General features: G+C 43.4%; 1 protein-coding gene across 3 annotated transcripts in view; it reads left to right on the top strand.

Moving 5' to 3' along the window:
- Positions 1-26,213, top strand: part of APOO (apolipoprotein O) — a 71,850-nt gene that overhangs the window by 29,446 nt on the left and 16,191 nt on the right. For all 3 annotated transcript variants that reach the window (XM_073357623.2, XM_073357604.2, XM_073357613.2), the window contains 3 exons: positions 2,479-2,574; positions 6,060-6,151; positions 20,682-20,792. In XM_073357623.2, the coding sequence (XP_073213724.1) occupies positions 2,479-2,574; positions 6,060-6,151; positions 20,682-20,792 (299 nt within the window). The remainder of the gene's footprint in view (positions 1-2,478; positions 2,575-6,059; positions 6,152-20,681; positions 20,793-26,213) is intronic.

Raw genomic sequence — 26,213 nt, 5'->3', positions numbered from 1 at the left:
CATGGGAGAAGACAGAAACCACTCACACTTTGGCAGTGTTCTCAAATTAATCTGAGCTGACTGTTTTAAATTCAATTACTGAATCTGCACATTTCTCATCTCTCTCTAAACTAAACTATCCCAATCTTATGAACATCTACATAGGGAATTCTTTTTATATTTCTGATCTTTCTCATCACCTCTTTGTAGATTACTTTCTATTTCTGCTATATCTTTGAGATAGGGTGACCAAAACGGACCTCAGTGAGGCACCACATGGGCATAGGGATCTGCTCGCGCAGTGTAGGGGCACAAGAAAGGATGTAATAGCTTTTAGATCATTCGTTATTTTGCACCTGAATTAGCCTTTCTTATTTACCAGTTCTTGTACTACAAACACAATTTAACTGAACATCTTCTTGAACAGCCACAAACACATAAAAGGAAATACCTTTTACACACTGTCCCAAATAACCCTTGGGAGCTTATGGCATCAAGATTATTTTGAGGCCAAGAATTAATAAAAGGATAACATATTTATATGGATATTGATTACATCCACCCTTGAATCAGGTAAATTGATAAAGTTAGAGATATAACATTTCTGTTTTCAGAGCACAGATGTATTACTAACTAGTGATACTAGATAGAAACTTCCTCTAAAGGCAGTTTATTCCATAATTATAAATTTCTTGCATCTCCTGAAGCATCTGGGACTGGCCACTGTTAGAAACAGGATGCTGGACTGTTGCTCTAGTCTTGGTAATTCCTATGTTACAATGCAAGAAAAAGAATCACCTTTTAAATTACCTTAATTCTGAGGCCTGGTGCAGCAAGGGATTATCTAAGTTTATATACATGCATAAGTCGGGGGGCAGGGGAGGATGGGACATCTTTTTATGTTAAAAGAACAGGAGTACTTGTGGCACCTTAGAGACTAACAAATTTATTTGAGCATAAGCTTTCATGGGCTACAGCCCACTTCATCGGCTGTATGAAAAGGAAAATACTGTAGGATGATTTTATATACACAGAGACCATGAAACAATGGGTGTTACCATGCACACTATAACGAGAGTGATCAGTTAAGGTGAGCTATTACCAGCAGGGGAGAGAGAAAATCTTTTGTAGTGATCATCAAGATGGGCCATTTCCAGCAGTTGTTGTATACTTTTAATGGCAAATTAAAATAATTGTTTGGATTTCATTTTTAACTGAAACTGTGTGAATGAGGAAGTAAAATAAATGCACAGTTGTCTTCCTGGTTTTGTCAGCTGACTAAAACAAAGCATAACATGACAAAACCACAAGAGGTTTTGTATCAGACAGCAAACAGCAGGAAACTCAGCTAATGGGGAAATGAAATTGCATGCATAACCAGGTGGCAACAGGATATAAATGTAACTGTTTTGTAAATACCAACACTATTGATGCAACTGATGAGAGCCTAATAAACTAAAGTTGAGCTATGGACTCATTTCCCTCCCTCCAAATTACACTAGTTTCTGAAAACATTTTTTGTGTAGTAGACTCATTTTAAAAATCGTTCTACAATGCTGATGTTCTGTTAAGTGTGTGGCAGGAGGTCAAGGGGCGGGGAGCCCCTTCTTGCTTAATAAATGAGTGCCTTCCAATACTTACTAGTGTTAGTTATTAGTATGAAGCACTTGAATAATGATAGTCTTTGGAAATTTTAGTAAAACTGCTTTCTGTTTTCTGAAACTTAAATATCTGTTCAGACTGGAAATAGTGAAATTCTGTTTTCTCTCACATTCTCTCACACATGCATGTGCACACACACACACCTTGTTAAAAAGTGTGTATGTATGTAATATATATTCTTTAAATTAAATTTTGAAAATTTATTTAGAAGTATTACTCTAGCAAACTCTAAAAATACAAGATTTTTACATGCGCTTTCCTGAAATGGATTGACTCTAAAGATTTTTTTTTTTTTTCCCTTCTCCACACCTATCTTTCTATTGTATTGGGAAATAAGGACTTTAACAGAATCAAGAGGTAGCTAGAACCATTAGATTGTGACATTCTGCAAAATGACTCTGCTTCTACTGCAGGAAGCCCACAGCTTTGATGGTATATAGAACTCATAATTGTGCCAGTCAGTCTGTCACCTAAAACACCCTTACAAAAGCAGTCTGAAAAAGCGAAATGCTGCGATGAACAGATCCTCTTTTCCAAAGGCAAATGATAACGTGTAACAGTCGGCATGAAAATATGTGCCTCCTAGAACTTTCAAGAAACAATAATGTTTCAATTAATGTCCCCCACATAAATGAAGCAACAGTCTGCCAGTGAATCAACAAGTAGTTCATATATGTGTCAATAGAGAAGATTGCAGAAGTTTTAATTTTTTTGCCACTAGAGCCAAATGACAGTTAAAATAGTGTTTTGTAACACTTGCTGGTATGTGTTAGTGGTTCATTTTCATCATAAGGTCTTTCGATTACATAGATGCATTGTGGTCTGATTTCATTTTAGAAAGTTGTGAATTTCTCAAAAATCCCCCGCCAGGATTTTACCCAAGGCTTGGTGTGATTGGTTTTGCTGGAATTGTTGGACTCTCTCTTTCTAGAGGTAGGTGCTCTTTTCAAATGGCTTATTTTATGATGTTGGGGTAAATCATTTAACATCCAATAAAAATGAATACCTCTTTAACTACAATATGTGCAATTAAATCAGGACTCAGAAATGTATCTTGCTGCACATTATTTCTGCTACAAAAGTTTTTTTTTTATATTGTTTAATTTCAGTGTTTATGGATTCTGTTGGTTACAGAAACTTGGTCTATAAAAGACACCAATACTGAATGGCGCTTATAGTAATTAATATGATGAAATCTAATAGGAACACTGGAATTGCAATTTATCAACCAAATTGAATGCTAAAGCATTCAGTTTATAAAAATAATCTTTTTCTTGATTTAATTGCACTACCCCTGACAGTCCCAGTCTCAGTGTGGTGGCATGTTGTTTGAAGGGGGAAAAAAAAAAAAGTAATTTTTAGTTAATGATGTAAGGGAAATCGGATGCATTTCTTAATAACTTGTTTGCAGACTTTTTTTGTCATAACTATTCAGTTAATTTAAACATGACATTTGAATATTATAACTGTGAAGATTCTGCTTTGTAGTAATTTAGCAGATAATGCTCTCTGAAGTGTGCATCATTCAGTTTACGAAGACAGTTACCGATAAGCAGCTATTTCTTTACAGTTTACTTAATGAAATTAAGTAGACTATCCAATTATGAACTAATTGGATTAAAGGGATGCTGCCAATTCCTCTGCTAGTTTTCTTCAAAATTATTTTTAATTAGTTTTTGTGCTCCTCTCTTTGTTTTGAAAGGGCCTTTGGGTGGACCTGCAAGCTACATAATCAAATATGTTCATGCACCCACTCCCTCTCCCACCTGCTTTTGCTGTTTGGGCTCACACCTGCCTCGGCTTGCTGCTTGTTCTTTCAGTTTCAGCTCTGATAATGCTATTACACATAGTGAACACCCTTCTCCAGACCCTGTAGCTATCAACAAACAATGAAGCTGACTGTCGGTCTGTAAAGTAAGCCAACTGAAAAAAAGAGAGGTTTTTTTCCTTTCATCTTTATCACACACAAGGAGTTAATTTTAACAACAGTAGGCAAAAAAACCCCAAACCTTTTGTTTTGAAATTTGTTGACTGTGTCCCTTTAATTGGCAAGTTAACTGACAAAGCAAGGTTCTTGAATTTTATTGTGGTCGCATCTCTACGCAGAGCTGACCTAGAAGTAAGTTACAGTGTAATGTAACATATTTATTCATATTTTATAGTGTAGAAATATAACATTTAATTACATTGTTTAAAAAAACAGTATATTTGTGCTTTGTTAGGAAAGGGAATTTGAAATACAGTAGAACCTCAGACTCATGAACACCTCAAAAATGGAGGTTTTTCATAACTCTGAAATGTTTATAGCTCAGAACAAAACGTTACGGTTCTTTCAAAAGTTTACAACTAAACATTGACTTAGTATAGCTTTGAAACTTTACTGTGCAGAAGAAGAATGCTGCTTTTAACCATCTTAGTACAAATGAAACAAGCACAGAGAGTTTCCTTGCCTTGTCAAATCTTTTTTTTTAAACTTAATTTTTTTCATAGTTTACATTTAACACAGTACTGTACTGTATTTGCTTCTTTTTTCTTCTTTGTTTTGGTCTCTGCTGCAGCCTGCTTATGTACTTCCAGTCCAAATTAGGGGTGTGGTTGACCAATCAGTTTGTAACTCTGGTGTTCAGAACTCTGAGGTTCTATGTTTGCTCATTTTTGTAGAAGTTCTTAATATGTGACACTGTTTAACTGTCTCTGTGGTGAATCGTTATGTTGATATGGATGAATGCTGTAACTTGATAGGAAATATTGTTGATAATGGTTTGTACAGCCAAATAGTGTTTTTTATTAACACAATCAGAGACGAGCAGTCATTTTGAACAAACTCACATGTTCTTTGAACAAACTGGAAGTGAGTAACTGGCCATTTAGAAACTGGAAGTGATGTGTGACTATAGCAGACAAATGTATTAACACTTATCCAATTAAATTTGTTTTGATTATTCTCTGGCAGTGAACAAACATATTGCTTAGCACTCGTGATGTTATTTAAATGAGAACATTGCCAAATCATGACTGTAGATGTTTTTCTTAAAGTTCCAACTTCAGAAGTCGTGATTACTTGAGAATCTATTTTCGTTTAAAAAAAAAAAAAGAAATGCATGGCCTTTGGGTACCCTAAAGGCTTAAGAACTGGAAGATAAATAAAAAGAACCCACAATTTTATCTTTTTAACCCCATCTTATGATTTCGGGGTGGGCCTGATTTGAAATGCAAGTCGCTTATTCACAATACAAAAATCAAAGCACTTTATTTTCACATCTGAGCTTGAAATGTCAAAAAGCTAGTTTACAATGAGTTTTAACTCTGAAGTATATAATGAGTAAGGCTATGTTTTAGTCACGGGTATTTTTAGTAAAAGTCATGGACAGGTCACTGGCAGTAAACAAAAATTCGTGGCCCGTGACCTGTCCATGACTTTTACTATATACTCCTAACTAAAACTTGGCCGGGGTGCTGGAGAGGGTGGGCGGGGGGACTGGGACCCCTGCTGGGGGTGGGGGGCAGGCAATGGCACACAGCCGAGACCCCTGCTGGTGGGGGTGTGTGTGTGTGAGGGGGGCTGGCAGGCTCCCTACTGGGCTCCAACCGACGTGTCCCTCCAGCTCCTAAGGGATGGGCGGGCTAGGGGGCTCTGATTGCTGCTCCTGTCACAGGCACCAGCTACGCAGCTCCTATTGGCCGGGAACCACATGGTGTGGGGAGTGCACGGAGCCCCCTGGCCCATCCGCCTAGGAGTTGCAGGGACATGCCGGTGTGAGCAGGGGAGTCCCCCATGTAAGCGCCACCCCAACCGCCTGCCCAGCCCCTCCCACACACCCAAACTGCTGCTGGCCCAGGGGTTGCCCGGCTCAGGCAGTCCCTGAGCCAGCACCAGGCACTGCAGAAGTCACGGAATCAGGGACCTCCGTGACAGACATGCAGCCTTAATAATGAGTCCAACAGGAAGAAAACCTATATCACAAATGTACATGTGGTAGAACTATTTTATGGTAGCTGGCAAAGGCTGATCTCTGTTATGGAACATGCCTCCTGCTTGATATGATATCTTAGCATATTAGAAGCATTTACATTCATTTCATGAACAGAAGTTTATATAATTCTCATAGCAATATTTCTTAACCAAAACCTTCACTTTAAATTTTTTATTCCACTGGATTTTTTTGAATCCCCACGTCAGATTTAGTTATGAGGTAGTTTTCACTGAAAGATTCTGTTTAAAAATTACTTCTCAAAAGAGTGAAAAATTAGTATATCAGTACTAGTACATCTTAGGCAAGTAGTTTAAACTAAACAGTTACTGATGTGGTAAATTCTAATGTACCGAATGAATGATTATATATAAAAAGTACAGTAACACTATCCAAGTTTCTGGAGAACGTGTACTCTAACAGAAAATATTTTCTTCCATGGAACAGGTTCAAAAATAAAGAGGTTGGTGTATCCAGTGGGCTTCATGGGGATTGGTGCTTCGCTATATTATCCTCAACAAGCTGTTGCTATTGCAAAGGTCAGTGATTACACTTTTAGGTGTGGGAAAACCCTCTTACTTCCTGTCACTTATTTCTTCATAACTTCAAATTAGTCAGTAAACCATTTTTTATTTAAGGGTTGTCAGCAGGCTTGGCCTTCTTACAATGAAGGCAGATACATTTGTTCTCCCAATGAGCTTGCAGTTTAAATTGGACATAAACTGGATGACTTGATTTAAATTACTGATTTAAGCAAGAAACTTGATTTAAATAATCAATTTTAATTATGTTTTGCGTTTGTATTGTTTACTTTCCAAAAGAAAAGTTGATTCTCATTGGTTGGTAACTATTAAAACATGTTTGCAAATAAATATAGTATTTATACTAAATTTGGTGCTTCTTTTTGTTCACTGATGGGATACACTGCATCTCTACGCATTTTATTCTTCTTCGAGCGCTTGCTCATGTCAATTCCATTTTAGGTGTGTGCGTACCCACATGCACAGTTGTCAGAGATTTCTGCCTTAGCAGTATCCGTAGGGCCAGCTGTGGCGCCCACTGGAGTGGCGCTCCCATGTGGCGATATATCAGGCGCTGCCGGCCCTGCGTCCTCTTCAGTTCCTTCTTACTGCCTGTGACAGTTGACTGCACCACCTTGTCTTGCTTCGCAAGAGCAGCAGCGGATATCCATTGGCTGGTTTAGTGGTTGTTGTACATAGTTTTATAGATAGTTACTTGATAGTGTTAGTTAGTCAAGAAAGTCCCAGTGGGGACTTTCCCCTGAGCGGGGCATGGCCTATTCCCCCAGCTTCAAGATGTGTGTCATGCAGCAGGCCGACGCCTTAAGTGTCTGGGTGAAGGCCATAGGAAAAACATCTGTAAGAACTTTCGCCCACAGACCCAAACAGAGCAGGATATCTGCTTGAGAGTGTTATTGATGGAGGCGGTTCTCCGTCCAGCGTTGGAACCCTCCACCGCAGCACCCACGGCCAGCACTTTGGCCTCGGCAGACACCTCCGGCGATGGCTTCGACACAGCACTGTTCCGTTTTGCCTGCGCTGAAGAAGAGGCTGAAGAAAAGAAGCACCAAAGGAGAGAGGGGCCTCAGGCAAAGGACCTCCTGTCAAGTCATGCGCCCGCTATGCGGAGTCATGGGGGTACTGCAGAAGTCAGACCCACCTGCCCTTCCAGGGACCTGCCATCCGCCCCAGGCAGCGGCAGGGGTTCCGAGCCAGTTATGAGGCCTTCAGTGCCCTAAGCAGTCCCAGCAGCTAAGGAGCAAGGCTGACCGGCTCCACAGGTGCCACGCCAGGTGACCAACATGGCTCTGCTTGTGGCACCAAACGGGAGAGCCACTGGGGTGGCTGCAGCATAGACTGGCGTAGCACCACAGGTCGCTGGATCGCAGGCACAAGTCCCGTCGCTGTAGCCTCAAGACCTGGCACTGCAGCTTGCCGGCCGGAAGGCCTAGATGTCCATCGAGATCCCCTCCTACTAGGCAAGGGACTCTGGACTCATGGGGTCACTCCCCATACCACTGGTACCGATCACCATCTGGCCATAGGTTGCCTAGACGCTGAACACCCTCTCCCAGAAGGTATGCTTGTCGTCAGTCTCCATCCTGGAGGGCTTGTTCAGGATCTCGGCGTCGTTCGCCTTGGCCCCAGTACCGTTCCTCCAGCAGGCGGCGCTACTCTTCCCCCCCTCCCCCCATATCAATTGCATACCAGGGTCAGTAGGCAGACTCAGGCCTCAACGGTCCATTGGAGGAACAGTGGTCAGGGTCAGACCACGATTTTAGCACGTCACCGAGACAGGGTGACTTGGCTCCGACGCAGGAGACCGAGGAGGCTCCAGCCACAGTGCCGATGCAAGAGGGGCCGTGCTGCCCCGCAGTGATCATACTGGAACCTGTGGGGGGTGCCAGTAATGCTGGTCCAGTACTCTCAGCCCTCAGACCCATCCTCGACCTGCGTTGCCTCAACAAGTCACTCCAGAAGTTGAAGTTGTGCATGGTCTCCCTGGCCTCCATCATCCCCCTCCCTGGATCCAAGAGTCTGGTACACCGCCCTTGATTTACTTCCATATTTCCATCTTCCCAGGGCACTGGTGCTTCCTCCACTTCATATTAGGCAGGTGCCATTTCCAGCTCACAGAGTTGGCCTTTGGTCTCGCATCGGCCCCAAGAGCATTCACAAGATTCATAGCGCCAGTAGCTGCTTACCTGAGATGTTGGGGTTGCGTGTCCACATATACCCGTACTTCAACGACTGGTTGATAAGGAGCCGGTCTCTGGATCAGGTGCAGAGACATCTTGACCTGGTATGTTCCATCTGTCATGACCTGGGGTTGATGATACACGAGAAAAAGTCAACCTTAACACCAGTACAATGCACAGAATTCATTAGAGTAGTTCTTGACTCCACTCGGACCAGGGCCTTCCTCCCTGAGACTCGGTCCCAGGACGTGACAGACCTCATGGCAGGCCTCCGGGCCCACCCTCTCACCACCACCTACACATGCCTGAGGCTGTTGGGCCACGTGGCAGTATATGCTTATGTAGCTGGCGTTGGTCCATATCCTGAACCGGCACAGCATGGACTGGGTGATCAGGATCCTGGACAGCAAACTGTGGTCCCTCATCTGGTGGCAGGACCCCACGTCAGTGTTGGAAGGAGTTCCCTTTATGGCCCCAACCTCGTCAGTGACCCTTGTCTCCAACGCCTCGGACCTGGGCTGCGGAGCCCACCTGGGTGCTCTTAGCAATCAAGATCATTGGTCCAGTCATGATCGTTCCCTGCATATCAATGTCAGGGAACTCAGGGTGGTTTGACTGGCCTGCCAAGCCTTTCCATCTCATATACAAAACAGGGTGGTTCAGGTCTTGACAGACAACATGGCTATGGTCTTGTATATCAACAGGCAGGGCGGAGCCAGGTAATCTGCCCTTTGCCAGGAAGCCCTCTGGCTCTGGGACTTCCGTCTACAGCACAACATCCATCTCATGACCTCTCCCCCTCCAGGGTCCAAGAACACTTTGGCAGATCGCCTCAGCAGGACATTCTCATCTTGTCACATGTGGTCCCTTCATCCGGTGGTGGTCTGTTCCATCTTCCGCAGGCTGGGAACTCCCCAGGTGGACTTGTTCACGTCCAGGCAGAAGTGCCACATCTTCTGCTCAATTGGGGGCATGGACAGAGGATCCCTGTCGGATGTCTTCCGGCTCCTGTGGTCGGGGGCTCTGATGTACACCTTCCCTCCGGTGCCGTTGCAACCCAGGGTTCTCATGAAAATCAAACAGGAGAGGGCGAGGGTCATCCTCACAGCGCCAGCGTGGCCATGCCAACACTGGTTCAGCACTCTGCTGGACCTCTCAGTGGCGAACCCGTTCCAGCTACTGCTCAGTTCGGACCTGTTGTCCCAGAACCACAGCAGTCTTCTGCACCCCAACGTGGCGGCATTACATCTGATGGCCTGGCTGCTGCATGGCTAAACACACAGGAGCAGCAGTGCTCAGCTGAGGTTCAGCACATTCTGTTGGGAAGTAGAAAGCCCTCCACCAGAGCGATCTACCTGGTAATTGGAAACAGTTCACCTGCTGGATTGCAGACAGAGGTGTTCGTTTCAAGTGGGCTTCTCTGTAGCTTATTCTAGACTGTATCTTATATCTCAAGCTCCTGGGCTTGTCCCTCTCATCAATCAAGGTCCATCTGGCGGCCATCTCGGCCTTCCACCCGCCGTTTGAGGGCAGGTCAGTTTTTGCTCAGGATATCACAGCCAGATTCCTTAAGGGCCTAGAGTGCCTCTACCTGCACATCAGGGACCCTGTCCCTCCATGGGACTTGAATCTGGTGCTGTTGTAGCTTGCGGGTCCTCCCTTCAATCCACCAATAAGACCTCAGTTCTCCATGGGAACACAGTTTAATCTTAATACAACTCATGAAGCCTCCTCTTAAGTCCATGGCAGATAGTTTTGTTTCATTGATCTGTTAAGGCCACTTTTACGGTAGCCATTTTTTAGCCAGACAAGAGCAAGTCACCTGCCCTCATGGCAGACCCCTTCATCCTCTGTCCTTTATAGAGGTCAAGTTGTTCTTAGGCCTCACCGCAGATTTCTTCCCAGAGTAGTTTCTGAATGTTCTATTAATCAAGCCATTAACTTGCTGGTTTTCTCTCCTAGACCTCATGCCCATAAAGGGAATCTAAATTACATACCTTAAGCACTGAGAGCTTTAGTTTACTTTCTTAATAGGAGCTAGAGTATTTCAGAAGTCCCTAATATATCCTATGTTGACAGCCCTAAAATCTTCCTATTTCCTCAGTCTTTATCTAGGTGGGTTAGAAGAGGGATATTATCTAGGTGGATACACATGGAATCATAGAATATCAGAGTTGGAAGGGACCTCTGGAGGTCATCTAGTCCAACCCCCTGCTCAGAGCAGGACCAATCCCAACTTAAATTATCCCAGCCAGGGCTTTGTCAAGCCTGACCTTAAAAACTTCTAAGGAAGGGGATTCCACTACCTCCCTAGGTAATGCATTCCAGTGTTTCACCACCCTCCTAGTGAAAAAGTTTTTCCTAATATCCAACCTAAATCTCTCCCACTGCAACTTGAGACCATTACTGCTTGTCCTGTCATCTGCTATCACTGAGAATAGTCTAGCTCCATCCTCTTTGGATCCACCTTTCAGGTAGTTGAAAGCAGCTATCAAATCCCCCCTCATTCTTCTCTTCTGCAGACTAAACAATCCCAGTTCCCTCAGCCTCTCCTCATAAGTCATGTGTTCCAGTCCCCTAATCATTTTTGTTGCCCTCCGCTAGACTCTCTCTCCAATTTCTCCACATCTTTCTTGTAGTGTGGAGCCCAAAACTGGACACAGTACTCCAGATGAGGCCTCACCAATGTCGAATAGAGGGGAACGATCACGTCCCTCAGTCTGCTGGTAATGCCCCTACTTATACACCCCAAAATGCCATTGGCCTTCTTGGCAACAAGGGCACACTGTTGACTCATATCCAGCTTCTCGTCCACTGTCACCCCTAGGTCCTTCTCTGCAGAACTGCTGCCTAGCCATTCGGCCCCTAGTCTGTAGCGGTGCATTGGATTCTTCTGTCCTAAGTGCAGGACTCTGCACTTGTCCTTGTTGAACCTCATCAGATTTCTTTTGGCCCAATCCTCCAATTTGTCTAGGTCCCTCTGTATCCTATCCCTGCCCTCCAGCATATCTACCACTCCTCCCAGTTTAGTGTCATCTGCAAACTTGCTGAGGTGCAATCCACACAATCCTCCAGATCATTAATGAAGATATTGAACAAAACCGGCTCCAGGACCGACCCTTGGGGCACTCCGCTAGATACCGGCTGCCAACTAGACATGGATCCATTGATCACTACCCGTTGAGCCCGACAATCTAGCCAACTTTCTACCCACCTTGTTGTGCATCCATCCAGCCCATACTTCTTTAACTTGCTGACAAGAATGCTGTGGGAGACCATGTCAAAAGCTTTGTTAAAGTCGAGGAATAAGACGTCCACTGCTTTCCCTTCATCCACAGAACTAGTTATCTCATCATAGAAGGCAATTAGGTTAGTCAGGCATGACTTGCCCTTGGTGAATCCATGCTGACTGTTCCTGATCACTTTCCTCTCCTCTAAGTGCTTCAGAATTAATTCCTTGAGGACATCCTCCATGATTTTTCCAGGGACTGAGGTGAGGCTGACCGGGATCCTCCTTCTTCCCTTTTTTAAAGATTGGCACTACATTAGCCTTTTTCCAGTCTTCCAGGACTTCCCCAGATCGCCATGAGTTTTCAAAGATAATGGCCAATGGCTCTGCAATCACATCCGCCAATTCCTTTAGCACTCTCAGATGCAACGCATCCGGCCTCATGGACTTGTGCACGTCCAGCTTTTCTAAATAGTCCTGAACCACTTCTTCCTTCACAGAGGGCTGGCCACCTCCTCCCCATGCTATGCTGCCCGGCGCAGCAGTCTGGGAGCTGACTTTGTTCGTGAAGATAGAGGCAAAAAAAACCATTGAGTACATTAGCTTTTTCCACATCCTCTGTCACGAGGTTGCCTCCCTCATTCAGTAAGGAGCCCACACTTTCCTTGGCTTTCTTCTTGTTGCCAGCATACAGAAGAGGGTTATTGGATTACATCTGTTCTACTGCACTAAGACCACAATCATCTCATTGTAGATGTAGCTACTTTTTTAGTATGCCTCAGACATGTTACTATGTAAGGCTGCCACATGATGCTGTAGTCCACTGTTTCTCAAATGTGGCCACCAGGGGGTTTCCCTGCGGCCACAGCAGTTTTCTGGGCAGTGTGTGTGTTGTGGGGGGAAGCACCAGCCCCTCCCTTTCGTCCCTGTTGCTCCTGCTGCCTCTCTGGAGACACAGGTGCAGGGGTGTGCAGGTTTGTATACTTTTTATGGTGCCCAGAACAGATCTGCACACCTGCCTTGTAAGCTGATATATATTTTAAAAAATAATGTAAAAATGTGAGGGCTCTGGGGTGGGGCTGGTGATGAGGGGTTCACGATGCAGGAGGGCACTCAGGGCTGGGGCAGAGGGTTAGGGTGTGAAAGGGGCTCAGGGCTATGGCAGAGGGTTGGGGGTGTGGGGGGGTGCAGGCTCTGGGGTGGGGCAGGGCTGGGGCCACAGAGGAGGAGTCCCCCCAGCTGGCAGCAGCGAGCTCCGGGGTTGGGTCCCCCCCGTCCCTACTGGCAGTACACTCACCTCGCACCACTGTCACTGCACGTGCTCCTAGGGCCCCTCTCAGGTCCAGGAAGCCCCCTTGCCTCCCCTGTGGTGGGGGGCTGCCATCATGTGTGCGTCTCCTCCCCTGCTGCCGCCCCTCACTGCAGGTGGGGCTGCCTCTTGCCCAGCATGGGGCAGGAGAGGTAACTGCGGGCAGGGGGGTGGCCCTGTGTTGACCGGGAAAGGGAAGGGTCCAAGGTGGAAGGGCAGGGTCGGGGTCAGCCTGCCCTGGCACTAGTGGATGGGGGGCATAGGACTCTGTGGCAGCAGTTGATGCCAGGAGCCAACAGAGCAGGAGTGCAGCGCAGAGCTGCTGGGGGCAGCCACCAGCTTGAGGCAGGGACGCTCCGGGGGACATTCGGGGGAGGTGTGCGGGGCCGGGGGAGAGACCTGGTCCCAAACATTGATGGAGCCGGGCCCTGAATATTGCTGGAGCCCGGGCACCACGGGCCCATATAACTCGCTGCCCCTGCACAGATGGGACACACAACACTTAAGGAGCAAGGTGAGGTGGTGAGGAAGCGAGCAGCGAGGCGAGCAGTGGGTGAGGGGCGGGGTTAGGAGGCAAGAGGTGAGTGGCAGGGGGGCCATGGCGGAGGAGTAAGGAGGTGAGCAGCGAGCCAGCAGCAGGGTGACAAGGGGGGTAGGAGGGTCTGGCTATGAGTGGGGGAGTGAGGAGGTGAACCAGCAAGTGGGAGTTCTCGCAGCGGGCATGGAGATATCTGTGGCAAGGGAGTGAGGAGGTGAGCAGCAGGTGGGGGAGTGAGGAGGGACACGAGAGGCGGGCAGGGGGTGAGCAGTGAGCGTATGGGCACCCGGTGGAGCCCCCTTTGGGGAGGCTAGCCCCTGACTTCACCCCCCGGCAGCCGGAGCCCCTTGCACCTGGAGCCACAAGCAAGAAACCTGAGCACACCCCCCCCCATCCCCCTGTGACCAGAGGAGCCCCCAGTCTGGCTGAAGCCCTGAGACATGCCCCACCATGTGCCTGGAGGAGCCCAGAGCTCCCTGTCACCTACTGGGAGGAGCCCCAGGCCAGCTGCAAGTGCAGCTGTACATCCTCTTCCCTTCCTTCCCCTCCCCAGACCCAAGCCACCCAGGTATGTTTTTCATTATTGTTTGGACTTCTGTTATGTCAAAGCTTTTTTTAAATTTACTTCAGAATTGTTGTACAAACAACCCTTTTCCCAAAAAAGCAAAAGAAACAATAATAAAAAAGACAAGAACGTGCAAAGCACCTTATTTGTGTTTCTATTCTGTTAGGTCCAGTAAAGAATAGAGATAACTGTGCATGATTTTCATTATTGAGTCTGCAAAAGAACAACTCCTCAAACCTTAAAAAAATAAATTACAATGATTTGATTGTATATATGTGCATATTACTTTATTGACTTTAGGAAAAATAAATAATTTTAGGAAAAAGTGTCAGTGTGGCCACCAGCAAGAGTTGGTGGCCGCACTCTGAGGCCACCAAAAAATTTGCAAGAACCCTTGCCTAGTCATATCTTTACAAAACACTATTGCCTAGATCTGGCATCTAGATCATGTGCTGAGTTCAGTAGGCTAGCACTCCAGTCCTTAGTCTGTCATGTGAGTGCCCCATATCAAGTCATGAGGCACTGATTGCCAAACCATCCCCTGGGTGTGACTATGTAGAAGACACCCAAAGAAGTGGAAGTTACTCACTTGTAACCAGACATCTTCGAGATGGACTCTGCATATTCACACTCCCTCCATCCTCTTTCCCATCATCTTTGGAGTTGTGTAAAATCCTTACGCTGAGAAAGCAGGAGGAAGGAATGGAGGTGGCAAGGAGCAGCTCTCCCCCTCTGAACGCTGAGGAGAGAGGTCGGAGAGGCAGATGAGTACTCTAACAGGCACTGCTACAAGAAGATATCACTATCCAGACTGCACCAAACAGCACATCCCATGAGTGTGAATATGCAGAGTCCATTTCAAAGCACTTGAGTTGCAAGTAACCACTTCTGCAGTGTATTGTGTTGGGAGAGGGAGTTGGGATTTTACTTCCTCCTTTCCATCTGTTCCTGCTCCAACCCTCATGTCTGAAACAGCCCTCTTGCTCACCTCCCATTTCTGTGTTTCCCTTCCTCATTTTAGGCGTTGGATTGAGTTTGAGAGGGTTTACATCATGAAGAGATTTTAAAAAAGTAAATATCTAGCTTCATATAAATGATTTTATTTAAAAACAAACCTTTTTTAAAAGTCCAAGACTTGCTTGATTTGACCTAAGATGTAGCAGTAAAAGTTTAAGATTGATTAACAAGACATAAATAAAGTTAACGTGGTCTTCTGTTTAAAGGATTCTCACACATTTATGAACCTTAAATTTGGGAACAATTAAAACTTCCCAATTCAAACATGAACACTTTTTTCTTTTTTCTTTTTGGAAAAAATGTAATTTTTTTAGCTTTTAAAATGTGAATTATTCCCTATTGAGTAGTTTACCACTCTGCACTTCCTTGGGTGTCACACTGTCCTGATGTTCGTGCGCTATGTTGAATATTGCCAAATACCTAAAAGGACAAAGGAGTACATTCATCTCTTAATTAAGGCTTTCCACTGGAGAAAGGTTAGCTCATCAAAGAACTAGGAAATATGCTAAGCAGAGTACAGTGTGGGGTTGTGATATAGGTCCTGCACCTCTGGCTATAAGAAAAGTCATATCCCTTTTAATTACAATGTTTGTATTGCTGAATGAGGTGTACTGGCAACAGAAGCTCTGGAACATCATGTACACAGGGAGTACAGTAGCAGCCTGATCTGTTCCACAGTTGCTCAACAAGTTGAATGGTTAAACTTAATGATCAGGGATAGTTTCCAGGCATTACTTTCTGTAATTGGAAATCTAAAAGACTTTTTTTCCAGGCACCATTCTTATGGAGAACAAACTTGTAGCTGTTTATCACAAGATTGCTGAAAGATGTTCCTTTTACTTTCTGTGGCATATTGTTGGTATTACTTAGAACAAAATCTAAAACTCTGTGTTGTGCAGACGTGTTGAGCTGTCTTTGACCTGCACCTAGCAGACAAGCTTGGGCAGATTGTTCTAATATTTGTGGCTTTGGCAGAACTTCCACTGATGTGTTAAAGCTGTTCTGCTTTCTATCCAAGATAAAATATAGATCTGTTGTTACACTTACCTGCATTTTGCACTTACCTCTGGTTCAGCTTCAGTCTGGAAAAAGCATCTGCTACTAAACTACCAAAATCAACCTCTTTGCACAATAGAAGAGTTTTCAGTCATTTTTAATAATCCTTCTCAGTATTGAGTCTTCTCAACTTGCATAATACAGCACACATACTAGTCATTTTGATTCATGCTCACTGCTTCTTGCAGGGAAAAATCTTTCCCAGTGCACAACTGTTGTCAAGATTTATTCCCTTGACAATAAACCAAACTGACTACAGTGTTTAAAGGTTACAAAATACATGCTAAAAAATCAGCAAATTCTCAGTTAAGGTTCCCACGAGGCTGTACTGATAGAGAGCCATTACCGTTAATCATGCTTGATAACCTGTATGTATTGAAATAGAATACTGTAGTTAATTTCTTATGTACACAATAAGAAGGGGAAAGTTGTTTATGTGCTTGGGGCTACAGTAGAACCTCAGAGTTACGAACTGACCAGTCAGCCACACACCTTATTTGGAACTGGATGTACACGATCTGGCAGCAGCAGAGAGACACACACAAAAGCAAGTACAGTACTGTGTTAAATGTAAACTACTAAAAAAAAGCGGAGAGGAAAGCAGCATTTTTCTTCTACATAGTAAAGTTTTAAAGCTATATTAAGTCAACATTCAGTTGAAAACTTTTGAAAGAACAACCACAATGTTTTGTTCAGAGTTACCAACATTTCAGAGTTACAAACAACCTCCATTCTTGAGGTGTTTGCAACGCCGAGGTTCTACTGTATTGCGCTAGGCCCAGAGATATTTGGGACACACTAAGCAGAATGTAAGCCCACTTCCAAGTTTCTTCAGAACCTCTCCTGACAACTTGCCAATCTGACTTTTCAGTGTTTATTTAAATATTACCGGGGAGTTAAACATATTTGCACTTTTATGTTGAATTCAGTGGAAGTTAGGAAATATTTTGGCATGCTGGAATTTAACACTAATGAAAGAAAGAGGAACTATATTTTGTCATCTTTCGGTTTAAGCCAAATCTGGAGTTACTAAAATACTTTTCTGAAGGCCTGGAGAAACTGCTGTCTTCTGCAAGCTCTCAGTTGAAAGTCTGAGATTTTGTATTACTCCCTTTTATTTGCCGTGACAACTCCAGCAAATAAAAGGAGAGAAACTGGAATGTGGCAAAGGTCTTGAACATAGCTCCATCAGAGCTAATATTTTTTTGAAAAAACAGTAATGTTAAATCTACAGGACTGTACCTAACACTAAGGAAATTACATACCCCTGGAGCAAAAAGCATATAGACAAGGTTTGGATGTTATAATTTAAATGGGTAGTCTGTGCTTTGGAAACATTTTGTTTCTGTCTGTCTGAAGCCCTAAGTTTGTTGCTTGCAGTTTTTGTTTATGCTGTAAGTGCTTTTCTCTGACAGAAATTTTCCCAGCTTTGTACCTCACAAAAAAGAATTTCAAAATGTGAAAGTAAGGCCCAGTTCTGCAGTCACTGTACATTCATAACTCCATTGAATTCCGTGAACTCAAATATAGTGAACTCTGGGATATTTAGGTTTGCAACAAATGCAGGACTGAGCCCATATGCAGCTTGAAAATCTTCAGTCATTCATGAGTTTGTAAGAACTTCAGTAACTTACGGCCTTAAAAACAATGCAAAGACCCAAAATAAGAGATTATATCAGTACTTCATCACAATTGACACTTGTTTGCATCATGTTGCCCTTTTGCTGTGTATAGATTAAAGAGCATGTACTGGAGGAATTTTTATAACCAGGAAAAAGCAGCTGCTGCCTACAGACAGTTGTTGGTTTTCCTTCATCTTGTTTTGATAGCTGTATTCGTAACTGGCACCACAGATGAAAGGAGTGTCTTTTATTTTTACTCTGGTAAGTTTGCACTTCTTGCAGCTTTCTAATGATGATCCCCACATATCTGCAGCATTCTATGTTAAGAGGAAGCAGAATATTTTGCTAATGAAGTATAAGCTGTTCTGAAGCAAATTACTAGCTTGTCTAAATATTTGGGAGATAATATTTCAAAAGCTAGACAAGAGTACAAAGGTTTATACCTTCAGTGCCTGTGAAGATTTTGGAGGAGTATAGCACATTCATTGCCAGGTCTCTGGGTGTTTGCTTTTTATCTTTTATTACTGCCCGTAACACCATCAAATGCAGATAAAAATCTTATTTCTCTCAATGCAGCATGCCAACTAGCAACTTATTTATATCTAAAATTTGACCTCCTTAAACTAGTTTAACATGGTGGCCAAACAGGTTAAGTGTGTGTTTCTTCTTTTTAAGACAACTTGTCCAAAGACAGCCTGCATCTCAGATCCAGTTGTCTGACTAGAAAACTTATTTGCGACAATTCTTTTCTGTATTCAAAGTGAATCGAGTTTTAAAATAATTGTATTGTCTGTAAATATAGTGTATGGATATGACTTCCTGCTGGGCTCAGTTATTGGTTCTTTTTAGTCCATTTTCCTATTCTAAATGGTAACAAGGTGTTTATCTTTAACCACACACTGACGTGGGGTATGTTGTACAGTGAAGCCTTGTTTCTCTTAGCATAAACAGTAAAGCTTAATGGTGCATTGTAATGAAGGTCTGAGAAGGATCCATGCTAAGGGTGACGGAGAGTATGGAATGCTACAGCTGCTTCTTACCATTTGAAAATTCAACTTGATTTTAAGGCAGGAGGAAGATTCCTGTGTGTTGTGCATTATTTTCTCTTTCAAGAATACGCGGTGAGTTCATTAGAAACTTGTAGATAGGCAGACAAGCTGTTGATCTGACCCTGCATCTAAAAATCCTCATTATTTTGATTTGAGTGGCAGATCTGACAGCAGTCAGAAAAGGAGAACTGGTCTGTCTTATGTACTCCACAGAGAAGAAGTTGCTCCTCATTGCAGTTTGGATGGAACACGCACACAATTTTGTTATCCACAATCCTCCAAAAGTAGGGTGTGGTTTGTGTGCATAAAATGTACAATATAGTCTAAGAGCAGTGGCTCTCAACCTTTCCAGACTGCTGTACCCCTTTCAGGAGTCTGATTTGTCTTGCATACCCCAAGTTTCACCTTATTTAAAAACTATTTGCTTACAAAATCAGACATAAAAATGTCATAGCACACTATTACTGAAAAATTGCTTACTTTCTCTTTTTACCATATAATAAAATCAACTGGAATATAAATATTGTACTTACATTTCAGTGTATAGTATATGGAGCAGTATAAACAAGCTGTCTGTATGAAAATTTAGTTTGTACTGACTTCACTAGTGCTTTTTATGTATCCTGTTATAAAACTTGGCAAATATCTAGATGAGTTGATGTTCCCCCGGAAGATCTCAGCGTACCTTCAAGGTTACGCATGCCCCTGGTTGAGAAACACTGCTCTAGAGCCTGAGTCTGATTCAGAGCTTGATTGTGCTAACTGCTGGGACTCCATTGTGCTAGCTGCTGTACGAACACCATAAGATACAGTCTATACCCTGAAGAGCTTCCAGTCTAAAAATTGTATTTAGTAAGTGTCTAAGCAAGCAGAATGTCCATTTTTTTTTGTTCTTTGCCATCTGAAAGAAGGCCAATATGAGGTCGTTTTTCATTTTCAACCTTAGGCTGAAGACAGGGGCAGCGGGTGTAATAGGCCGGGGAGGCTAAACCCTCCCCAAACAGGAGGTACCGCACCTCCTTCTGAAGAAGTGCCACTGGCCTTTTGGAGCACCACCGCCGAAAGCGTGCCCAGGCCATGGCCCGTCCCATGCTCTCCCTCAAGGCCCCGCTCCCACATCCCACTCTTCCCAGGTGGCCCCCTGCCACTCTTGTTTCTCTGTCGCTTTCCATACGGCCCCCGCTGCTCGCGCCCTGAGAGGCAGAGAGGTGCGGGCAAAGAGGCCTTTGGGGGTGAGGGCGGAGAGAGGCGTGGGAGGGGGCATTCTCTGGGGGGACAGGACATAGGCAGGGCCTCAGGTGGAGGAGGCTGAGTGGGGAAGGGCCTCAGGGCAACTCCATTTTGGTGGGACATAGCCAAAACTGTGAGCGTGACTGGTTCCTTTGTACTTTAGGAGCTTACTAACAGACACTTTTCAGAGAACTGTACGTAATCTTGCTGCCATTTGTGATAATGATGGACAGACAAAAGTAATCAGAAGGGAGCTACTTATGTTGATTCCTGTTATTGGAGCAAAGCTGTGAAATATAAAATGATCAAATGATGGCAAAATCAATAGGGAAAATATTACTAATCTTTCTAAAATGGTATTACAAAGACTAAAATCTATTTTAAAAATAGCAAAATCTGAAATGCATATAATACAGTGTACTAGAGTTTCAAAACCTGCAAATTGCTTACATTTCAGAATTGCTTAAGGTTATTTTAAAATTCACCTCTCTTTATACTTTGTTCCAACCACTGTATCACAGTAAACCATTTTTATGGGGATTTTTTGTTGTCGTCCTTTTTATGGTGTGTTTTTAGTGAAGCTGTACATTCCATACTTGAGCAGCATGAATGTTTTGTAAAACAGTCCCAGTTAAGGGGCTTGGTGGATTATGGAACCATTTATATTGTAATAAGAATAAACCCGTCTCAGATGGTTCTTAAACTGATTTGCTCTTCTAACCTCTTGTTTTAAAGGTCATTGGTTCAAGGTTGTATGACTGGAGTCTGCAAGGATATGTAGCTGTAGAATCTCTCTGGAAGGATAGTCCTAAAAAGAAGAAATCTGGGAAAAAAGCAAGTGACAAGGTAAGAAGTCAAAGGGATTTAATTTCCAAAATAGAGGATAATTTAAAGGCACAACATTGATGGTTGGGGTAGAGGATGATAGATTGAGACTTGAATTGCTCTGTTTATAAACCAAAAAAAAAAGTTGATGGCTCTGAAGACAAAAAAAGATACTTTCTCTCTAAGTACTGGGAATATCTTAAACTAGTTTCAATCTAGGCTTCCCAGAAATTTTGTTGGGAATTTTTTTTCTCCACCACTAAGATATAATCAGCTAAGGGTACTAAGAAAGAAGAGGGGAGTGTTGTGAATGAATGATTCTGATCCTGCCATGTCTGCAGATGCAAACTTTTATTTTTTAATAAACAGGTTTTAAGATCTGAACCTTAAGAAAAAATTTACCAATTGCTTCAAAGGATTTTGTCTACTTCAAAGTAACATTAAAATTGTTAAATTTCATTAGTAGTAACTCATTGGAAAAGTAAAATAGAACCCCTTATCAAACTGCTTTTCTCAATTTTGCTTTTTTTGGGGGGAGGGGGTAAATATTTATGAAAATTGAGGTAGCTTTGTTGTCACCCTGGTAGGCAATGCAGCAGCATAATGACCTCCTCTTGCACTGTTTTACTAGACTCTGGACACTCCTATCATCCAGGCCTTAAAACAAATAGTACTTTGTAGAGGTAATTAGCTTATATGTGTTTAGAGAGAGAAATATACTATTTTATTTAATATCTTTGGACAAGTTACCTAAATTCTGATGATAAATTCTCACAAGTTTGATTCTTTCAGAGGTAGTCATCTTCTGAATCTGTGCCCTGTCACAGTGCTGTCAACACGGTATTACTGAAGGTATAATTTTTCAAATACCAATTTATTAAAATATTTTGGCACTTTTTGTAAGAGCCAACATGTTGACCCAGGGTCCTGGCTAAAATCCAACTGAGTGATTATTCATTGTAACCTACCTAACATTCATTTGTACTTTCAGTTCAATACAGCATACGTCCCTTCTGCCCTGTTTTATGTTGTTCAAAGATCATGGCTTCCTGCCACAGATGTGGCTGCATTTTGATGATGAAGCAGGCTGTTTGGATAAATGTATTTTGTGTAGAGTATGGCAAGCATTTTGGGATCTTAATGTCATTCACAATACATTACCAGCATTAATAAAGATTATTAAATGTCTACATGTTTACTATTTTGTGTTCCTTTGAATTAAATCACATTTTTCTTTTTCTTTTCCCCCTTCTGTCCTGAATCAAACACCAATAGCAGTGTCAGATTTCCTTCCACCAGAGAGGAGTGAAGCCTATGTTCCAGCCCTGCTATGGTTCATTTCACATTCCCATCCACTCATAACTCATGCATGTCCCTTCTTTCTCCAATTCTCACTCCCCTCTCAGCAGGCTAACTTCTCTGCTCCATCAGTCCAAGTATAAGGTGGTTGGACTTCAAGGTATTAAGGTTCCAAAACCCCTAAATTACTTCAATCTCCGCACTGCTTAGTTGGCCTTTGTTCCTTGCATGTTTCCAGCCACCCAGTTGGTAGTTTGGTACTAGCATCTCTCAAAAGATTTGTTCTGGCCTCTGGCCAGATGATGTGCAGTTGCAGTATGTATGGTCGTCTATAAGAAGAGGTGCGAGAGGCTTTATGATTTAAGGGAAAATAGTAATATTTTGAACAAAGAGGTGGCTTGGCAAACTTAGAACTCTGTTCTGATTGGCTTTGTGTTAGGATCAGTTGTAATGATGGAGAACACTTCCTCCCATGTCTGGGGGTTAGCTACTGCACACCAGTAATTATCTTAGTAATACATTGCATGACTTATGAAACTGATGTACTTGAAGAGAGGAAGGATGGTCTGGTGCAGGGGTTCCCAAACTGTGGGACATGACGCAGAGATCACCAGGGGGCTGTGAGATAAGGGGGGAGAAAATGCAAGAAAGCTTAAGCAGACAGCTGGGCAGCACCGTCTGCTCCCCAAGCAATAGAGTGCTCTTGCGGCAGCATCATGCCTTTTATGGCCAGCAGAAGGTCCCAAGCTCCATGTGGTGGATGCAGGACCATCACAGTGAGATTGGGAAAGGTTGGGGATTCCCTGCCCTTCCAGCATGCGGGGTGGAGGTCCAAATAAAATGATCTGGCAGGTTGAATGTGGCCCGCGGGCCTTCAATTGTCTCTCCTTTTTGTTTAGTCTGGTAGTTGGTGTCCCTGTGCAAGTGCACCAAGCTCACAGTGGTTAATCTGGGCCTGGCTACCCACCCATTAGTTTTCAAAGTAGACTGTTTAAGATGGAGTGTTTGTTTGCGCAAAGCCAGCATGAATACTAAGTACCAGGGGAGTTGCATTAACAGATATGAGCGCAAAGGGGGTCTCGGCATGAAGAAGTTTGGGACTCACTGGTGTAGTGGTTAGCCTGGGACTTGGAGACATAGGTTCAGTTTCCTGCTCCCCTACAGACTTCCTGGGTGACTTTTGACAAATCAGTCTGTCTTGTGCCTCAGCGCTCAATGCAGATAAATACTACTTTACTACGTCATGGGGTGTTGAAGAGAACTACGCTGAAAGAAAAATGTGAGGTGCTTAGATGAATCAGTAGTGTGTATGTGTGTGTGTGGGGAGTAGGGGGGCATATAAATACCATAGACAGATATTTAGAAAAAGGGGTGGGGGGACACCAAGGGATGGATGAGGATGGGGCAGGGGCAGATTCACGTTTTTAGAATGACCGTATAACTTACAGTGAGCAATTGCAAAGTCACACTGAAGTAAGGTCTCTGATTCAGACTTAGGCCTCATCTATACCTAAATCTTAAGGCGGCCTACCTATGTCATTCAGGAATTTTTCACGCCGCTGAGAGATGTTGTTAAGCTGATCTAAGCCCCAGTATAAACACCACTAAGTCAACGGAAGAATTTGTCTGTCGACCTAGCTACCACCTCTCAAGAGGTTGGATTTACAATACAGTGACAGAAACATTCCTTTTGTCACTGTAGCAACTGTCTGTACTGCAGAGCTGCAGCAGTGTAACTGCAGCTGTGCCACTGTAGGGCTTGTAAAGTAGATCTAGCCTTACACGCGGCATAATTTTCCTTGGTTTTGAAGCACTGTTAAGACTCCTAACAGCACAACAGTGTTGAAGCTGTATCTTTGAGGCTTATAATCACAGCAGAAAGTTAAGCTGGTAAGGATTTGTGGGAAAACCCCTTCTGAAGGACATAAGTACATAAAGAGTTTTTTTTAAAAAGGCTCCTCCTGTTTGCAGCATTCAGATGTGCCCACAGAGTTTAATTTTGTAATATAAATTGAAGGATTTCAAGAAACTCCTGACCCTAAATCAGAGAAAAATGTGGAGAAATGTGAAGAAGGAAGTGAAACCAACAAGTCAGCATGCAGCATTAGCACAAGGGAACAGAGAGCCACAGCTCAGCAGAGCCACAGAAGAATGACTGACTTATCTTTTTGCACCAAAATTGTGGCCATGCCTTTTCTGTGATTGAGTCAAACATAAATTGCAACAGAAACTGGATTGTGCTAAAAATGAAAGCTATGTGTATCTGATCATTTGCATTGATTTGTAAGAAATGTGGACCTTTTAGTGAGTGGTTACTTTATGAGAGAATGTTTAATTTGTATTTTACATCCTGCCTCAAGTTTATGTAGAGGGCTTCCTGTTAAGCATCTTAATGCTTTGCTTGGGTTCTTCTAGTTAATAGAAATTTCAATTACCCTTCATACAGACTAGTGAACTGTAACAGCTTTGTGTCTATCTTGTATGGCCCATAGAACAGATTAAACAAATTGTGACAGCTGAGAAGTGTATGCAGACAGTTTAGTGAAGCACGCTGTCTGTAAAAAGCCAAATCAGTTATTTCCAGGGAGAAGTTTACTTAGAATTATGTGCAGGGGAGAGAGTCTGTGGTGTCAGATCACCGTTTTGATTTTACTGGCCATTTAAAGAAATACAGGTTCAGATGCATAACGTAAAGCTACTGTGCCTTTGAAAAGATTCATGGACAATTCCATCTGTAGACTTGAGTCTTACATTCCTAGCTCCTGAGCTGCTCTGCCTCTTCTAAATATCTGTCTATGGAACTTAAATCTCACACACACACACCTGAATTAACACCAACAGCTGTATTATAGGATTGCCGTCCATCTCATATTTTGCAGATTAACCCCAGTTAAACAGCTAGTCTTGCAAGACTAACAAAGTATTGTGAAAATTATTGTGAGACAGAAGATATAGCAACATGACAAACTAAACTAGGGTGGGTATGATGTGATGCACTGACCCTTTAAGACTGAGGAAGGAGTTCTCTGGGGCCATGATCTATTCCAGGAGTTTTATTGCAAAGAGACCCAGGAAATGAAGCAGCCATTAATAGAGAGGAGGTAGTCCCAGTGGCAGTTTGTGGCTTAAGGAGGTCCAAGGCTGTCTGTCTGTCTGGGACCAGAGTCTTGAAGTGTAGGTGCAGCAAAGCTCCCTTCTCTCTCAGCCATCTGGAGGGAGTCCATGGAGGAGTCCTAGGAAGGGCTGCTGCAATGTGTATGGGGTATACTGGGAATGGGGATTGGTTAATAAACAGGCTCCTTCTCTGAGGGCAAGAGAGCTGGAGCTGTTGTCAATCTCTCCTGTGTTAATTTGGGTGGCACCTTCAGATGACTGGGGACAGCCTGGAACCCCAGCATAAATGCCTGGGAGGAGTAGTTTTAACTTTATTACAAGTCTGGTTATCTTATTTCTTTGGACTTTGTCACCAGACCCCTAAAGGGTTGGGCTCTCTGGAGGCAGAAACTCACCCCAGATACGGGTCTGTATTACTTTTTAAACAGTCAGCGGGCATGGCGTTTAGTGAGTGTTTGCCTGGGGGGGCTGGAAGCAGAAGGAGCAGCAGCCCAAGTATGTACTACACATATAAAGAAATACTTTCCAACTGGAAAATGCCTCCCTGCAGACATATACACTTTGTGAAGAAACTAGGGAAGCTGGTCTGGGGAAAATAGCAAGAGCCTGTTAATAACTATTCAAAAGGAAGCTAAAGCTTTCTCTTTGTACCCACCAAAATATACCTTCCCTTCAAAATCTGGCAGGAGTACACATGGATTTTAGAACACTTTGAAATATTTGTTCTTAACCCAGATGCTTTTTTCTCAGGGTAAAATTAGCAGAATGCAGGTGGAAAGTGACTAATGTGCACAACATATATTCTCAGAAAGTTACTGACAGCAGTACTCAAACTTGCAGTATCTGGGTGCTACTTGGGTTCAATGCTCACAGCATGTCTACTTGAGTCACTCAGGCCTGGTTTACCGTACAGCATTAGGTTACCTTAAAGCAGCTTACGGACACCTAATTATGTCAGTGTGCGCACAACAGCCTTGCTCCCGTAAATGTAAGTGCCGTAATACACCAACATAACTCCACCTCCACGAG

The sequence above is a fragment of the Lepidochelys kempii genome, chromosome 1 (genome assembly GCF_965140285.1).
Source record: "Lepidochelys kempii isolate rLepKem1 chromosome 1, rLepKem1.hap1, whole genome shotgun sequence".
In the NCBI taxonomy this organism is placed as follows: Eukaryota; Metazoa; Chordata; order Testudines; family Cheloniidae; genus Lepidochelys; species Lepidochelys kempii.
Note: the sequence above shows the minus strand (reverse complement) of the source record. Positions and strands in the feature narration are given on the sequence as shown.